This window comes from Pseudophryne corroboree, chromosome 2, assembly GCF_028390025.1.
Source record: "Pseudophryne corroboree isolate aPseCor3 chromosome 2, aPseCor3.hap2, whole genome shotgun sequence".
NCBI classification, from domain to species: Eukaryota; Metazoa; Chordata; class Amphibia; order Anura; family Myobatrachidae; genus Pseudophryne; species Pseudophryne corroboree.
In genome coordinates this window covers 40,241,051-40,257,877 of record NC_086445.1, presented here as the reverse complement: position 1 = coordinate 40,257,877, position 16,827 = coordinate 40,241,051, and the positions used below count along the sequence as shown (strand labels likewise).

Here is a 16,827-nt window from a genome sequence, read left to right as displayed (position 1 = left end):
TAGAAAACGATAGAGAGAATCTCATTGGTTGCTATGGGCAACATCATTTTTTTCACGGTTAGAAGCTTTAGTAAATTTACTCCCAGGTCTGTGCCGATCCAGTTAATGAGAAATGAGATTGTAAGGACTCTGTATTGCCCTCTGCTGTTCCTTTGTGGTATTTCAGCTTCTGTGAAAGGCACATGTGACACCAGTCAAGAGAGATCGCTCACACAGATTCGTTAGTGAAAACGATCAGACTGCATCAAACTAATGCACTCATTACAGCATAAAGAATCGGGAGCGCTGTGTTGTCAGATCCAAAATGCTTTGTCAGTCATACTGTTGTCTCATTTGTACTATGTTTAGCACACTTTTCATCCTCTTACTGTAGTAAGGCCTCAAAAGTGCATTAAAAATAGATAGTACTGACTGTAAGCTGGACTCTGTAGTGCAGATATGACCATTTATACCACGTTCCTGTCCGTATACCAGCAGCTGTGATTGCCGGTCTGCAGGGACACTTACCTGCAGGGACAGCACTTCCGATAAGAGATGCGATTAGAGGAATGCTGGGATTTCTATTGCGCGTGTGCGGCCATTGGCCTGTGCAATCGTCAGTCGAGACGGAGTGGGAGCCTTTGGGATCGTTGTTAAAAGCCCCCATCTCAGGCTCGGACTGGCCCACAGGGGTACAGGGGAAACCACCGGTGGGCCCCACTGCCTGGGGGCCCCACCTCCTGCTCTAAAGATCAGGTTCTAGACTATCCACTTGAATTATACATTATACATATGTTCCCTTATACTGGACTATGGTGTATTTTCTACAGTGCATTGCTGTTATTACTCTGTTATTACTCTGGTACATTATCATGCATGCGCATGCAGCAGCTGAATTTACTGTATATATTTATGAAGGGGCCCAAAAGTTGCTCTCTGTCATGGTTACTCAAACCAATGAGGTGGCAGGCCACACCCACTCTGCAGACTGGCCACACCCCTAACATAGGCCCCTACCACTGCATTCCCCCCGGTGGGCCCTAAATGCCCCAGTCCGACACTGCTCCATTTATATAGTGGGGAAAGCTTTGCCGGCATAAAAGTCTACTGGACTTGGTGTTCTGTGAGGCCGCAGTGAATATCTGTGATCTGCTGCAGGCCCTTCATAATAGATACCGTGGGGGGGATTCAATTGTTTGTGAAGTCGCTTGGGTGTCTGTTTTTTCCTGTCTATTAGATAGGAAAAAACAGATACCCAACTGACTTTCCGAACAATTGAATACCGCCCTGTGTGTGTATATATAGTTTTTAAAGTGTGTGCCCCTTTAAAAAAAAGTCTGCGTTTGGATGGCATCCCACACAGCCGCTGAACCCGGGCGCCATTACATTCGGCCCTATGTACCCAAAAGCCTTGGAACAGCAAGGAAGTGTTACACCCATCTCACAATGTAAAAGTGATGATAAAACTGAACAGAGAGGAAAACTGGGGATCAGGGCTACTGGCGACACCCCAAAATCAAAAACGACACCAGGCGGCCTCCTCACGGGTGTGTTGGAAGAGCTGCTAACAATTTTTAATATGTTGATGGTTACACCCAACTCATTGATGACTTGATAACATGAAGATTTTAATATGGACACTCGTGGCGCAGGTATTCTGGTGGAGGGATTTCACCGCTAGTCAGGATTCTGGCGTCGGCGTTGTGACCCCCGTGATCCCGACTAGCGTTATTTTAACCACTTCTCTGTATAAATAGGGTATTTGTGATTTCAACATTTAACTTGAAAATAAGGAAAGAGGGAAGTTTATGTAATATGGTATAAATCACACACATCCGTCATATCACCCGTCCTCTCATTTCTTATTCAGCAGAGAGGAAGGAACTGAATTGCAGCTGGTAAGGTTCCCGCTCCACGGACTGATCTGAGAGAGCCCTGCGCCCACCGGAGAGAGCATTAATCAGGTATTTGGCTTTTCTCCAATTATACTCAGTTGTATGACCGATGCCCCTGCTGCCTGCACACAAACTAGGACCGACGTCCCTACCGCTTGCACACAAACTATGACCGACGTCCCTGCCGACTGCACAAACTATGACCGACGCCCCTGTCACCTGCACACAAACTCTGTCCGACCTCCCTGTCGCCTGCACACAAACTATGACCTACGTCCCTGCCGGCTGCATACAAAGTATGACCGACATCCCTGTCGCCTGCACACAAAGTATGACCGACGTCCCTGCCACCTGCTCACAAACTATGACCGACGTCCCTGCCGCCTGCGCACAAACTATGACCGACGTTCCTATTGACTGCACAGAAAGTATGACCGACGTCCCTGTCACCTGCATACAAACTATGACTGACGTCCCTGTCGCTTGCACACAAACTGTGACCGACGTCCTTGCCGCCTGCTCACAAACTATGACCGACGTCCCTGCCTCCTGCTCACAAACAATGACCGACGTCCCTGCCGCCTGCACACAAACTATGACCGACATCCCTGCCGACTGCACACAAGCTATGACAGACGTCCCTGTCGCTTGCACACAAACTATGACCGACGTCCCTGCACACAAACTATGACCGACGTCCCTGCCACCTGCACACAAACTATGACCGACGCCCCTGCCGCCTGCACACAAACTATGACCGACGTCCCTGCCGCTTGCACACAAACTATGACCGACGTCCCTGCCGACTGCACAAACTATGACCGACGCCCCTGTCACCTGCACACAAACTCTGACCGACGTCCCTGTCGCCTGCACACAAACTATGACCGACGCCCCTGCCGACTGCACACAAAGTATGACCGACGTCCCTGTCGCCTGCACACAAAGTATGACCGACGTCCCTGCCGCCTGCGCAAAAACTATGACCGACGTCCCTGCCGCCTGCGCACAAACTATGACCGACGTTCCTGTTGACTGCACACAAAGTATGACCGACGTCCCTGCCGCCTGCAGACAAACTATGACCGACGTCCCTGCCGACTGCACACAAACTATGACCGACGTCCCTGTTGCCTGCACACAAACTATGACCGACGTCCCTGCACACAAACTATGACCGACGAGCCTGCCGCCTGCACACAAACTATGACCGACGTCCCTGTTGCCTGCACACAAACTATGACCGACGTCCCTGCCACCTGCACACAAACTATGACCGACGTCCCTGCCGCCTGCACACAAAGTATGACCGACGTCCTTGCCGCCTTCACACAAACTATGACCGACGTCCCTGCCGACTGCACAAACTACGACCGACGTCCTTGCCGCCTGCTCACAAAATGAGACTCAGAACGGTCCTGAATGCCAAGTGTTTCAGCGACTTTATAGACAAGAGAAATCAAAGTGACGTGAAGGCGCGGGGTAGTTTTATGTCACAGCTGGGGCGCTGCAGACTTTGGGCCTAATTCAGGGGGTCATTCTGAGCGCAGCAATCAGGTAACTACTGCGCATGCGTATGCACCGCAATGCGCAGGCGCGTCGTACGGGTACAAAGCGGATCGTTGCTGAGCGATGGATTTAACGAAGAATCTGTTCGCACAGCCGATCGCAAGGAGATTGACAGGAAGAGGGCGTTTGTGGGTGGCAACTGCCCGTTTTCTGGGAGTGTTTGGAAAAACGCAGGCGTGTCCAGGCGTTTGCAGGGCGGGTGTCTGACGTCAATTCCGGTCCCAGACAGGCTGAAGTGATCGCAGCGGCTGAGTAAGTCCTGGGCTACTCAGAAACTGCACAAAATGTTTTTGCTGCGCTCGGCTGCAAAGGCGTTCGCACACTTGCAAAGCGAAAATACACTCCCCAGTGGGTGGCGAGGGATCAACTCGGAATGACCCCCTCAGATCTGATCGCAGCAACAAATTTGTAAGCTAATGGGCAAAACCATGGGGGTAATTCCAAGTTGATCGCAGCAGGAATTTTGTTTGCAGTTGGGCAAAACCATGTGCACTGCAGGAGAGGCAAATATAACATGTGCAGAGAGAGTTAGATTTGGGTGGGGTGCGTTCAATCTGCAATCTAAATTGCAGTGTAAAAATAAAGCAGCCAGTATTTACCCTGCACAGAAACAAAATAACCCACCCAAATCTAACTCTCTCTGCACATGTTATATCTGCCCCCCCCCTGCAGTGCACATGGTTTTGCCCAACTGCTAAAAAATTTCCTGCTGCGATCAACTTGGAATTACCCCCCCATGTGCAGTGCAGGTGGGGCAGATGTAACATGTGCAGAGAGAGTTGGTTGTAAAAATAAAGCAGCCAGTATTTCCACTGCACAGAAACAAAATAACCCACCCAAATCTAACTCTCTCTGCACGTTACATCTGCCCCCCCTGCAGTGCACATGGGGAATCATTCCGAGTTGATCGTAGCTGTGCTAAATTTAGCACAACTACGATCTTCTTCCCTGAAATGCAGAAGTGCAAAGGCATCGCACAGCGGTGATGCCTTTACACTTTAAGAGTAGCTCCCGGCCAGCACAGCTTTAGCATGCTGGCCGGGAGCTACTCATCGCTCCCCAGCCCGCAGTGGCTGCGTGTGACGTCACGCAGCCGCTGCAGCCCGCCGCGGTTCCGCCCCCTCCCGCCCAGCGATCGCCTCTGCCTGTCAATCAGGCAGAGGCGATCGTATCCCTGCTACGGCCTTCGGCCGGCGCATGCGCAGTAGGGACCCGTTCGCTCTGCTGCGTTAAAACGCAGTGCGCGAACGGGTCAGAATGACCCCCAAGGTTTTGCCCAATAGCTAACAAATTTGCTGCTGCGATCAGCTCTGAATTACCCCCTTTGTCCAACATAGGCAGCAGGTGTAGCAGGTTACAGTAATTAGCCGCAGGGGGCAAGAGCCGGTGTTACAATGGGATGCCCCTGATAGATGGAGTTTTTCTTTAGTAGGAATTGTAATATTAATAGTCTTTTCATTTTAAGTTCGTACTAGTTATATGAAGGGAATACTGTATGAAAAATACGTTCTTAATGCCGACTAGAAATGTATATACATATAAATAAAATGTCTTCAATTCAGAGGCAGAAAATTGAAACAAAAGGTTATTTTATTTGCATAATTAATGAATTTTGTCATTTTCTTCTATTGCAACTATTTTATTTTACTTTGCAAATAATATCAGTGGTTAAAAAAAAATGTTTTTATGAAGACCTATGTAAAGCACATGCAAAATCTTCATATCGCTTGTAAAGATAAGCAACCGCAGTTTGCAGCGGTGTAATCTACAGAGTTTTAAACAAATGAGTTTGGAAATGGGAAATGTACAGTATGACGCCACCGCCATCTAGTGGCCAGCCAGTAAATCACATGCGCAACACTTTATATCACAAATGGACACAAAGGGGGTCATTCCGAGTTGATCGCTAGCTGCCGTTGTTCAGGCTAAAAATCTGCATTTCTGCGCATGCGTATGCACCGCAATGCGCACGCGCAACGTACGGGTACAAAGTCCTTTGTGGTTTTGCACAGGTTCTAGCGAAGCTTTCAGACGCACGGCACAACGCAAGGAGATTGACAGGAAGGGGGCGTTTCTGGGTGTCACCTGACCGTTTTCTGGGAGTGTTTGGAAAAACGCAGGCGTGCCAGGGAAAATGCAGGCGTGGCTGGGCGAACGCTGGGCGGGTGTGTGACGTCAAAAGCCAACCCTCCAACGTTAGAATCAACGCATACGAAGAGTAAGTCCAGGGCTGGTCTTGTTCTGCACAAAATGTTTTTGCAGGCGCTCTGCTGCACAGGCGTTCGCACTTCTGCAAAGCGAAAATACACTCCCCAGTGGGCGGCGACTATGCATTTGCACGGCTGCTAAAAACTGCTAGCGAGCGATCAACTTGGAATGACCCCCAAATACTTTTTATTATTGGGCCTAATTCAGACCTGTTCGCTCGCTAGGGTTTTTTTTCAGTCCTGCATTAGCATAGTCACCGCCTACAGGGGGAGTGTATTTTCACTTTGCAAGTGTGCGAACGCATGTGTAGCAGAGCTGTACAAACAGATCTTGTGCAGTCTCTGCTCAGCCCAGAACTTACTCAGCCGCTGCGATCACTTCAGCCTGTCCGGGACCGGAATTGACGTCAGGAACCCTCCCTGCAAACGCATGGACACGCCTGTGTTTTTCCAACCACTCCCTGAAAACGGTCAGTTGACACCCACAAACGCCCTCTTCCTGTCAATCTGATTGCGAACACCCATGCAAATGGTTTCTTCGCACAAACCCATCGCTGAGCGACGATCCGCTTTGTACCTGTGCGACGTGCCTGCGCCTTGCGGTGCATACGCATGCGCAGTTCTGACCTGATCGCAGCGCTGCATAAAACTCTAGCGATCGATCAGGTCTGAATTACCCCCATTATGTGTAAATGTGCCTTCACCAGCAATCACCATGCGACTGTGAATGCAAGACAGCGGGGGTCCAAACCCAGATCGCAGGGATAGGCTCCTATGAGGGCCTCTCTCCCTGGATGTGAATACTGGTTAATTCCATTGATGCTTCATTCCTTATTGCTATAAAAAATTATAAGGATCAGCACCAATTGGCGAATATAGGTAAATATGCCCCCATATAGCTCATCTTTCTCCTCAAGGGGCATCTTGTGTTCAAATAGAAAGTCATTTATCAGCATTCTAGTTGTGTAAAACAAGTGATGGATGATGATGAAATACAGTGGCTAATTCTGAGTTGGGAGCAAAGGTTTGCATGGGGGTTGTGGTCTCATTGAGAAGGGGCGCGGCCACACAATAGTACAACAAATCAGATTACGCCGCACAGTAGTGCTCCTTATACATGTTACACCACACAGTAGTGCTCCTTATACACATTACACCGCACAGTAGTGCTCCTTATACACATTACACCGCACAGTAGAGCTCCTTATACATGTTACACCACACAGTAGTGCTCCTTATACACGTTACACCACACAGTAGTGCTCCTTATACACATTACACCGCACAGTAGTGCTCCTTATACATGTTATGACGCACAGTAGTGCTCCTTATACACATTACACCACACAGTAGTGCTCCTTATACACGTCGCCCTGCACAGTAGTACACCTTATACATGTTACACCACACAGTAGAGCTCCTTATACATGTTACACCACACAGTAGTGCACCTTATACACGTTACACCGCACAGTAGTACTCCTTATACATGTTACGACGCACAGTAGTGCTCCTTATACATGTTACACCACACAGTAGAGCTCCTTATACATGTTACACCACACAGTAGTGCTCCTTATACATGTTACACCACACAGTAGTGTTCCTTATACACGTTACACCACACAGTAGTGCTCCTTATACACATTACACCGCACAGTAGTGCTCCTTATACATGTTACGACGCACAGTAGTGCTCCTTATACATGTTACACCACACAGTAGAGCTCCTTATACATGTTACACCACACAGTAGTGCTCCTTATACATGTTACACCACACAGTAGTGCTCCTTATACACGTTACACCACACAGTAGTGCTCCTTATACACATTACACCGCACAGTAGTGCTCCTCATACATGTTACGACGCACAGTAGTGCTCCTTATACATGTTACACCACGCAGTAGAGCTCCTTATACATGTTACACCACACAGTAGTGCTCCTTATACATGTTACACCACACAGTAGTGCTCCTTATACACATTACACCGCACAGTAGTGCTCCTTATACATGTTATGACGCACAGTAGAGCTCCTTATACATGTTACACCACACAGTAGTGCTCCTTATACACGTTACACCACACAGTAGTGCTCCTTTTACACATTACACCACACAGTGGTGCTCCTTATACACGTCACCCTGCACAGTAGCACTCCTTATACACGTCACCACTCATAGTAGTGCACCTTATACACGTTAGACCACACAGTAGTACTCATTATACATGTCACCCTGCACAGTAGTGCACCTTATACACATCACCCCTCACAGTAGTGCTCTTTATACACATTACACCGCACAGTAGTACTCATTATACATGTCACCCCGCACAGTAGTGCTTCTTATACACCTCACCCCGCACAGTAATATTCATTATACATGTCACCCCTCACAGTAGTGCTACTTATACACGTCACCCCACATAGGAGTGCTCCTCATACATGCCGCATCGCACTGTAGTGCTCCTTATACACATAACCCCGCCCTGCACAGTAGTGCTACTTATACATGTTACGCTATAACTGCTTAGGGGCTCATTTACATTTAGATGTAGTATGACACTCCTCTAAGCAGGGCCGTCTTAACAGTATTGTAGGCCCTGGGCAAATGTCCACCCATTAAACAAATAAAAATTATAATAATAACTTACCCCTCCTGTGGTCACACGCCGTCTCTCATCTGTACAGCGGATGACTGTCAGCACTCTGATTGGTGGATAGCTCCAGGGCTGTTTCTAGCCAATTTGGCTCCCAGTGCGAGATTTAAAAATGCGCCCTCCCCACATGACATAAAAAAAATGCCCCTCCCCCAAGATTTTAAAACCCCCACCTTCCTGACAAGGGGGTGTGGCCTCATTAAAATGGGCGTGGCCTCATTAAAATGGGCATGACCTCGTCTGAAAAGAGTACCTCACACCCCAGTTTTTGACCCTGCACCAACAGATCACGGCCACCATAGGAAAAAAAAATATTTCTACCATATTAAGCCCCACACAGTAATGCCCCCTGCACCATATTATGCCACACACCGCAATGCCTTTGATACATTAAATCCCCACATTACGGCAGGCAGAGTCCCCATTTTCCACATTACGGCGGGCAAGTGTCCCCATTTTCCACATTATGGCAGGCAGGTGTCCCCATTTTTGCACATTACGGCAGGCAAGTGTCCCCATTTTACACATTACGGCAGGCAAGTGTCCCCATTTTACACATTACGGCAGGCAAGAGTCCCCATCTTACACATTATGGCAGGCAAGTGTCCCCATTTTACACAGTACGTCAGGCAAGTGTCCCCATTTTACACAGTACGGCAGGCAAGTGTCCCCATTTTACACAGTACGGCAGGCAAGTGTCCCCATTTTTGCACATTACGGCAGGCAAGAGTCCCCATTTTACATAGTACGGCAGGCTGGTGTCCCCATTTTACACATTATGGCAGGCAAGTGTCCCCATTTTACACATTACAGCAGGCAAGTGTCCCCATTTTACACATTATGGCAGGCAAGAGTCCCCATTTTACACATTATGGCAGGCAAGAGTCCCCATTTTACACAATACGGCAGGCAAGTGTCCCCATTTTACACAGTACGGCAGGCAAGAGTCCCCATTTTACACATTATGGCAGGCAAGTGTCCCCATTTTACTCATTATGGCAGGCAAGTGTCCCCATTTTACACAGTACGGCAGGTAAGTGTCCCCATTTTACACAGTACGGCAGGCAAGAGTCCCCATTTTACACATTATGGCAGGCAAGTGTCCCCATTTTACACAGTACGGCAGGAAAGTGTCTCCATTTTACACAATACGGCAGGCAAGAGTCCCCATTTTACACATTATGGCAGGCAAGTGTCCCCATTTTATACATTACGGCAGGCAAGTGTCCCCATTTTACACATTATGGCAGGCAAGAGTCCCCATTTTACACAGTACGGCAGGCAAGAGTCCCCATTTTACACATTATGGCAGGCAAGTGTCCCCATTTTACACATTACGGCAGGCAAGTGTCCCCATTTTACACATTACGGCAGGCAAGTGTCCCCATTTTACACATTACGGCAGGCAAGTGCCCCCATTTTACACATTATGGCAGGCAAGAGTCCCCATTTTACACAGTACGGCAGGCAAGAGTCCCCATTTTACACATTACGGCAGGCAAGTGTCCTCATTTTACACATTACGGCAGGCAAGTGTCCCCATTTTACACATTACGGCAGGCAAGTGTCCCCATTTTACACATTACGGCAGGCAAGTGTCCCCATTTTACACATTATGGCCGGCAAGTGTCCCCATTTTTGCACATTACGGCAGGCAAGTGTCCCCATTTTACACATTACAGCAGGCAAGAGTCCCTATTTTACACATAATGGCAGTCAGAGTCCCCATCGAGAGAGATTGAGAGAGAGAGAGAGAGAGAAAGTTACTATACTTACAGAGGCGATTCCCGCTCTTCGGCCCGGCTCCCCAGTCGCTCCTCACGCCGGCCGCCTCTACCTCTTCATAACTTGGCTCCCCCTCCTCCTCAGTACTCCGCTCGAAGGGGGGGCGGAGTTTCGCGGAATGATGCGGTTGCGTCATGACGTCAGGACGCAACTGCGTCATTCTGCGAAACTCCTCCCCTCGAGCGGGGTACTTGGGAGGAGGGGGAAGCAGGGAGCCACAGTCAGTGTTGCGGTGGGCACCTCGTGCGATTGCACGGCTCGCCCGCCCCAAGAAACGGCCCTGGATAGCTCCAGTCATCCACCAATCAACATGCTGACAGCCATTCACTGTCTGGCTGCAGGCTGGGAGACAAGTAGAGAATGCTGCCTCGCCACTCTGGTGTGACCACCACCCGCCCCTGCTTGAAGGCCCCTAGAATTGTGGGGCCCTTGGCAGTTGCCCAGTGTGCCTATATGTTGACATGACCCTGTATCTAAGGCAGCGTGCATCCACTTTGGCGTGGACGTATTGACGCCATTCGATAAGGGCTCTAAGGCAACAGGACAAAATACTAACAACTTGCAAATTGCTTTATTATATTGCAACACCCCCTTTACCAATGCCTTTATTTTCCTTTCAGGTTCCTGAAGTAACCATGTGATCTCCTCCACTTGCCTCGAAAGCATGGACAACATCACTTCGGTGACGACGAATTGCACTTTTCATGAGGAGTTTAAGAAAATCCTCCTTCCCGTGGTCTACTCTGTGGTCTTAGTCTGTGGTCTTCCACTCAACCTATTTGTCATCCTTCAAATATGGCTGTCGAAGAAATCGCTGACCCGCACTGCCATCTACACTCTGAACCTAGCTTTGGCCGACTTTTTCTACGTGTGTTCCCTCCCGCTTCTCATTTATAACTATGTCCAGCAAGACTATTGGCCGTTTGGCGACTTCACCTGCCGGTTCGTCCGATTCCAGTTCTACACAAACCTGCACGGCAGCATCATGTTCCTCACCTGCATGAGCTTCCAGAGATACATGGGCATCTGCTACCCCTTGTCCGTCTGGCACAAGAAGAGAGGCAAGAAGTTTACGTGGGTGGTCTGCGGGGTGGTTTGGTTCATTGTCGTCATCCAATGTATACCTACCTTCCTGTTTGCCTCTACGGGGATGCAGAGGAACCGGACAGTCTGTTATGACCTGAGTCCTCCCGCCCTCTCTTCCAGCTATTTTCCATACGGCATAACGTTGACTATAACTGGCTTCTTGATCCCCTTCGTCGCCATTTTAGTCTGTTATTGTGCCATGACCAAGATTCTCTGCCAGAAGGATGACCTCGCCGATGCGGTGGTGCGCCGGAGGAAGGACAAAGCCATCCGCACAATCATCATCGTGGTCATTGTCTTTGCCATAAGCTTCTTCCCTTTCCATCTCACTAAAACCATCTACTTGGTTGTACGCTCCAGGACCGGCATTCCCTGCCTGGTGCTGCAGACTTTTGCCATTGTGTATAAATGCACCAGGCCCTTTGCGAGTATGAACAGTGTCATAGACCCCATCTTGTTCTATTTTACACAGCAGAGGTTTCGGCAGGGCACCAAATCGCTGCTGTTGAGGGTTACCAGCAAGTGGAAGACTAATACCAGCACTAAGACTGAGTTATGATGGTCAAGGCTGGGTTACTCGGAGACAATGAGTTTCAAAAGGAACCTACCCCGGCATATGGGCGAGCACAGTATAGCATAACTGTTCATATATACCATTTGGGGTAAAAGAAGAAAAATTGATCCGCACAAAACTTTTACTTCATCTGTGAGTGTTTGTTAAGGACATTTCATTGAGGTTCCTCTGATCATAAATCAATTAACAAAGAATATTACTAAGAATATGAAGAAAATTTGCTCTTATGAGGCTATGTAACAAGTACATACTGTATATAAGCAAATAAAAAAATCTCTAATGGGGTTAGGGATGGTCAACGACCATGAATGGTTAACTACAATCGATGGGGAACCACAGACGTTAGATGGTTTTGCCACCAATGGTGCAGATCCAGTGGTTCTCCACCGTCGGTGCGCAGAGTTTTTTGTTTGTTTTCCCTTCCTCCCTTGCATGAGACATGGAGCTTAACCCTGCCCCTACCTCTGATTTGTCCACTGACTGGTGAGTAATAGAGCAGGGATGACCATTGGTGGGCAAAACCATCGATGGTTCCCCGTCAATGGTTTCATACCATTAAGGTTACCCACCAATGGTATCATGGATGGTGACCATCAATGGTTAACCCACCGCTGGCCATTCCTAATGGGGAAGGGTGTCCACTTTGTTTTATGACTCTCTCCCATGCCCATCACCCCTGTGAAGAAAATATTAGATCATGGGACAGACCCATACACCTCATTGACTAAACCCAGTGGATGTTTCCATTTGAGCGAGATCATGGAGGACATATATTGATTCTTCTGCTCTGCATCCTGGTTTTAGTAGGCCGACTATTTTCTAGACAGGATAAAGGTGGTTACATTAAGGTAGGCTTTCCACACTATCCCTTTAAACTGGGACACCAGTGAATTACACAGGTTCTCTAGCTGCTTAAAACCAGGTGAAATGTAGGTTTGAAGTCAGCCAGGCACAGAACCTGTGTAATTCATAAGTGTCCCGGTTTAAAGGGATAGTATGGTAAGCCTACATTAAGGTATAGGACGCAAAAGCTTCAAATTCTGTAGGGGGGGACCATTGTATCAAAATGGGGTGGGTGGGAGATTAGGTTTTTTTCTAACTATACATCTAATTTTAATGACTGTTATTTGTTACTAGATTTATCTAATGTTTTACAGATTTAAGGGGCCTACTGTGAGATGGAAGCAAAGCAAAAAAAAAAGTAACTTTGCACCTGGGTAAACCGTGTTGCATTGAAGGTGGTGCAGGTGTAAGATGTGCAGAGAGATTTAGATTTGGGAGGGACGTGTCCTAGCTCAGATCTACATTGCAACTATGCTTGGCCGTGCAGCACACAGAGACGCAGGGGCAGGTCGCAAGGCAAAGCCCCCATAATCCATGACCACACCCCCTTCTTGTGCGCACCACTAGAGTGTCAGGGCTGTTTTAGAATCACAGTCCATCCCTGTTGCACTGTTCAAATAAATCTGTCCCAACATTTATGAACTACATGAAAAAGCAGCCATTACGTACCCTGCATGCAAGAACAATAAATGCATCTCCCAGCTTTTTGCAATAGCAGGTCAGGACCTCTAGCTCGCGTGGCCAAACAAAAGGGGGGGGTGGCACTGCAGCTGGGGGTGTGGCCTCACAGGAAATGCTATTCCGACAAAGCACACCCCACATTTTTCGTCACAGTTGGGGCATGCCCGGCACTCCTGCAGCTGCTGACCCTGCCCCCAGTCCTTCTCTCCTGCCATCGATGCCATGACATGCCCACAGCGTCTATTCACCACAGAGCAGTAGGTAAAATGGGGCTTCCAAACCTTCCACCTCCACCGAGGGACACTTTTGGCCCGCCAAAGGGATGGCGGGACAGTGCCCAAAAAGTGGGACTATCCTGCCAAAATTGAAAATTGTTGGGAGGTGTATACATGGGCAGCCCAGTGTGGAGTTTGTATATTCTCTCCGTGCTTGTGTGTGTTTCCACCAGGTAATTCGGTTTCCTCCCACACTCCAAAAATATACTGGCAGGTAAATTGGCTCCTGACAAAATGAACCCTATTGTGTAAGTGTGTGTATGCATGGGCACAGTCGAAGGGCCAAGTAATTCTTCTCTGCCGTCACATTCTATGTGATGTACCAGCACCCCCTCATTGCAGCATGGTTTGTTCCAGGTGGCAAAGTTACCTTTTATGCTTTGCTCCCAGTCATACCCTTAATAACGTACTGCACATATTTAATTACTATTAATACATCATATACACATGTATAAAATGTGACAGCATATAGACAGTGTGTTCAATTCATTGATGTTGATGCTGTGATAATGTTTTGTATGCATGACCCCTTCCCGTCCCCCCTACACACACACACACACACACACACACACACACACACACACACACACACACACACACACACACACACACACACACACTTGCTGTACAGCAGCATCACAAGTCTCTATTTGCAGTTACAAAACTTCAGTGACCTGTAATTTCCTCATGCGTACACTGGGGGGCACACTATCCCATGTGTAACAACTATTGAGGCTGCCACGAACGATGGATTGACCACGGACCGGTCGTGTTTTATATGAAGATTTCAATTATTTATATTACATTATGTGAATATTTCAGTGATTACAGATACTTATTATTAATGTGATTTGAAAATCATCGTAGGGAAGATGACGAATGTTCAGTGTTATAACCACTTCCGCGTCAACCTTTTAAAATGTGAATTTGCCGATCTGGACTGTGTGTTCTTAGATACATGTATTGTGGCATCGATATAATCTACTGATGTGATGAATAAAAGTAGTGACTGCCGGTTCAGTGGTGAAATCTCATTTATATCTGTCAAATAACAGGATGTTAAAGTAAAGTATAGTCTTGGGGGTATTTACTAATGCGTTTGTGCAGGATGTGCGTCTTATTTGCAACACTAATGCAACAAAAGTACAAAGCGTGAGTACCCTGGACACTGCGCCCCAACACTTGGGTAATAAGGAAAAAGACTGACGACCGATATGAGTGACCCACGCCGTGCGGCGTTCTGCATAATCTGCGACTTTACTGTATACCAACTCCGCTTCTATTAAAATAATTCTCAACACAGGTTATAATTCTTCGCACATATGCATAGAAACATGAATGTTATATCAATTCCTTGTGAAGATGCATTATCCCTTTATCTTCTGCAGGCGGCAGGATCCGGTGATGACGCATTTTAGGGGGGCATTCAATTACTGGTGAAGGGGGAGAATTGCCATTGGCATGGCAATTGCACCTCATCTGCACCCTTCGCCTGCCTTGATTTGCACCTACAGTATTTCGCTCAAAGGTGCTTGCCTATGGGGTAACAAACATTCTGAGCAAGATTACACTGCTGTAAAGGACAGCCGGATAAACAAGTCACCTGCAATTGAATTCCTTTTATGTGACTAGTTTCACCGATTACAAATACATCCAGCATTCCCCTCAAATATGGCTGATTGATATTGTGTATGTTATTATCTATACACATATAGAGAGCGAGAACAGGAGCCAGCACATCCATAGAAGACTGCTTTTACATCCAGATTATCAGCTGCATTCACAAATAAAGTGCATATAATAAAGTGCAATAAGGAGGCTTAGCGCTAATGAATCACATAAATAGCAGCATATATTACTTATCACGGTTTCAGAGAATTAGGGCGGTATTCAAATGATATATCACGCCCAATCTCCTTTTTAAAGTGATCCCCATTATAGCACATATCGCGTCCATAGTAATCAGGTTCAGCTGCGTAAATGGTTGGGTGCCTCGCTACCCTGGGAGTAGCGAGCTGAAATGGTTATACCACGCCCGTCAGCAGAAACAGAACGGGTGTGGAAGGGGGTGAAAAGAATTGAATACCGCCCTAAGAGGCATGCCATCCTCCTGTGGTAGCAGCTCGCCAGCTGTTACAGTACGTACACCTTTATCACGTGCGTACCACACAAGTGTCCACACCCTCCATATATACCTGCATCGCAATCACACGCACTAAACTCTCCTGTCAGTGTCCCTGAAACAGGAAGTGACATAACGCCATAGTGATGTCCTGGGACCGGAACTAATCACCAGGCGCCATAGCAACCGGGAAACCAGAAGTGCTGTGCTGCACCCCTTCAGTGGAACGCGCTCCACCGCTCCATTAGACTCTCCCCGACCTTGCAAAGCTTCAAACGGGCACTGAATACCCACATATTCATCAAAGCGTACCCCTCCGATGCATAACCTAGTCCCAAGGCTGCTCCTCCATCCCCCTGCCTCATGCCTTGAACATCTCAGCTTTGCTTACATCCTGCCATCAGACTACCTCCCGCTTGCTTGCACCTCATATCATCTGTCTCTCGTCCCTTCCCACTAGATTGTTAGCTCTTCAGAGCAGGGCCCTCTTTCCTCTTGTTATCTAAGCCCTCTTCTCGACACATTTCATTCGCAGCTCTCCCCTACTCAGCGACCATCTTTACCGCTCTTTCTCCTGCTGGTAAAGGCTCATCTCTATCTATGGCCGCCAGCCTCTAGTAGTACAATGATCACTCCCTCACTACTTACATCCTAGCTGTATTATGTATGAGAATTGTGCTGCTCGTTGTTACCTGTACTCCATTTCTGTTATTTATTTACTGTAATGCTGAGTTTTGTCTCCCTGTGCTGTCCTTTGTACGGCGCTGCGAAACACTTGTGGCGCCCTATAAATAAAACGTAATAATAATAATAAGTGAGGGACATGTCCATTACCATAGAAGCCTGTACAAACCAGTAAAGATAAATATATAACAGCGCTAGAGACCAGGGCTTACATAGTCGCTGCCGTAGCAACCGTATACGCCACCAAGTGAGCCATAGTATACACTGTAAGCCCGATCTCACAAGGGATATAAGAGATGTATTGGGACGCTGATAGAGGAATCTGTGTGACTGCTCGCAAGAACAAGGGAGAACATACAAACTATGCACATAACAACACTACAACACTATATGACACAAAACATTGTTTGCATAACCGTTTTAATTGTGGACCGATGACTCTGAGGTGCAGATGTACTAAGC

The 16,827-nt window shown here is 47.7% G+C and overlaps 1 protein-coding gene across 5 annotated transcripts in view; it reads left to right on the top strand.

Moving 5' to 3' along the window:
- Positions 1-14,579, top strand: part of P2RY6 (pyrimidinergic receptor P2Y6) — a 135,104-nt gene extending 120,525 nt beyond the window's left edge. For 4 of the 5 annotated variants that reach the window (XM_063951205.1, XM_063951207.1, XM_063951208.1 and 1 more), the window contains 2 exons: positions 1,850-1,943; positions 10,721-14,579. In XM_063951205.1, the coding sequence (XP_063807275.1) occupies positions 10,765-11,745 (981 nt within the window). In that variant the 5' untranslated portion in view covers positions 1,850-1,943; positions 10,721-10,764 and the 3' untranslated portion in view covers positions 11,746-14,579. The remainder of the gene's footprint in view (positions 1-1,849; positions 1,944-10,720) is intronic. The other variant, XM_063951206.1, reaches the window with a different exon arrangement.
- The last annotated feature ends 2,248 nt before the right edge of the window (positions 14,580-16,827 follow it).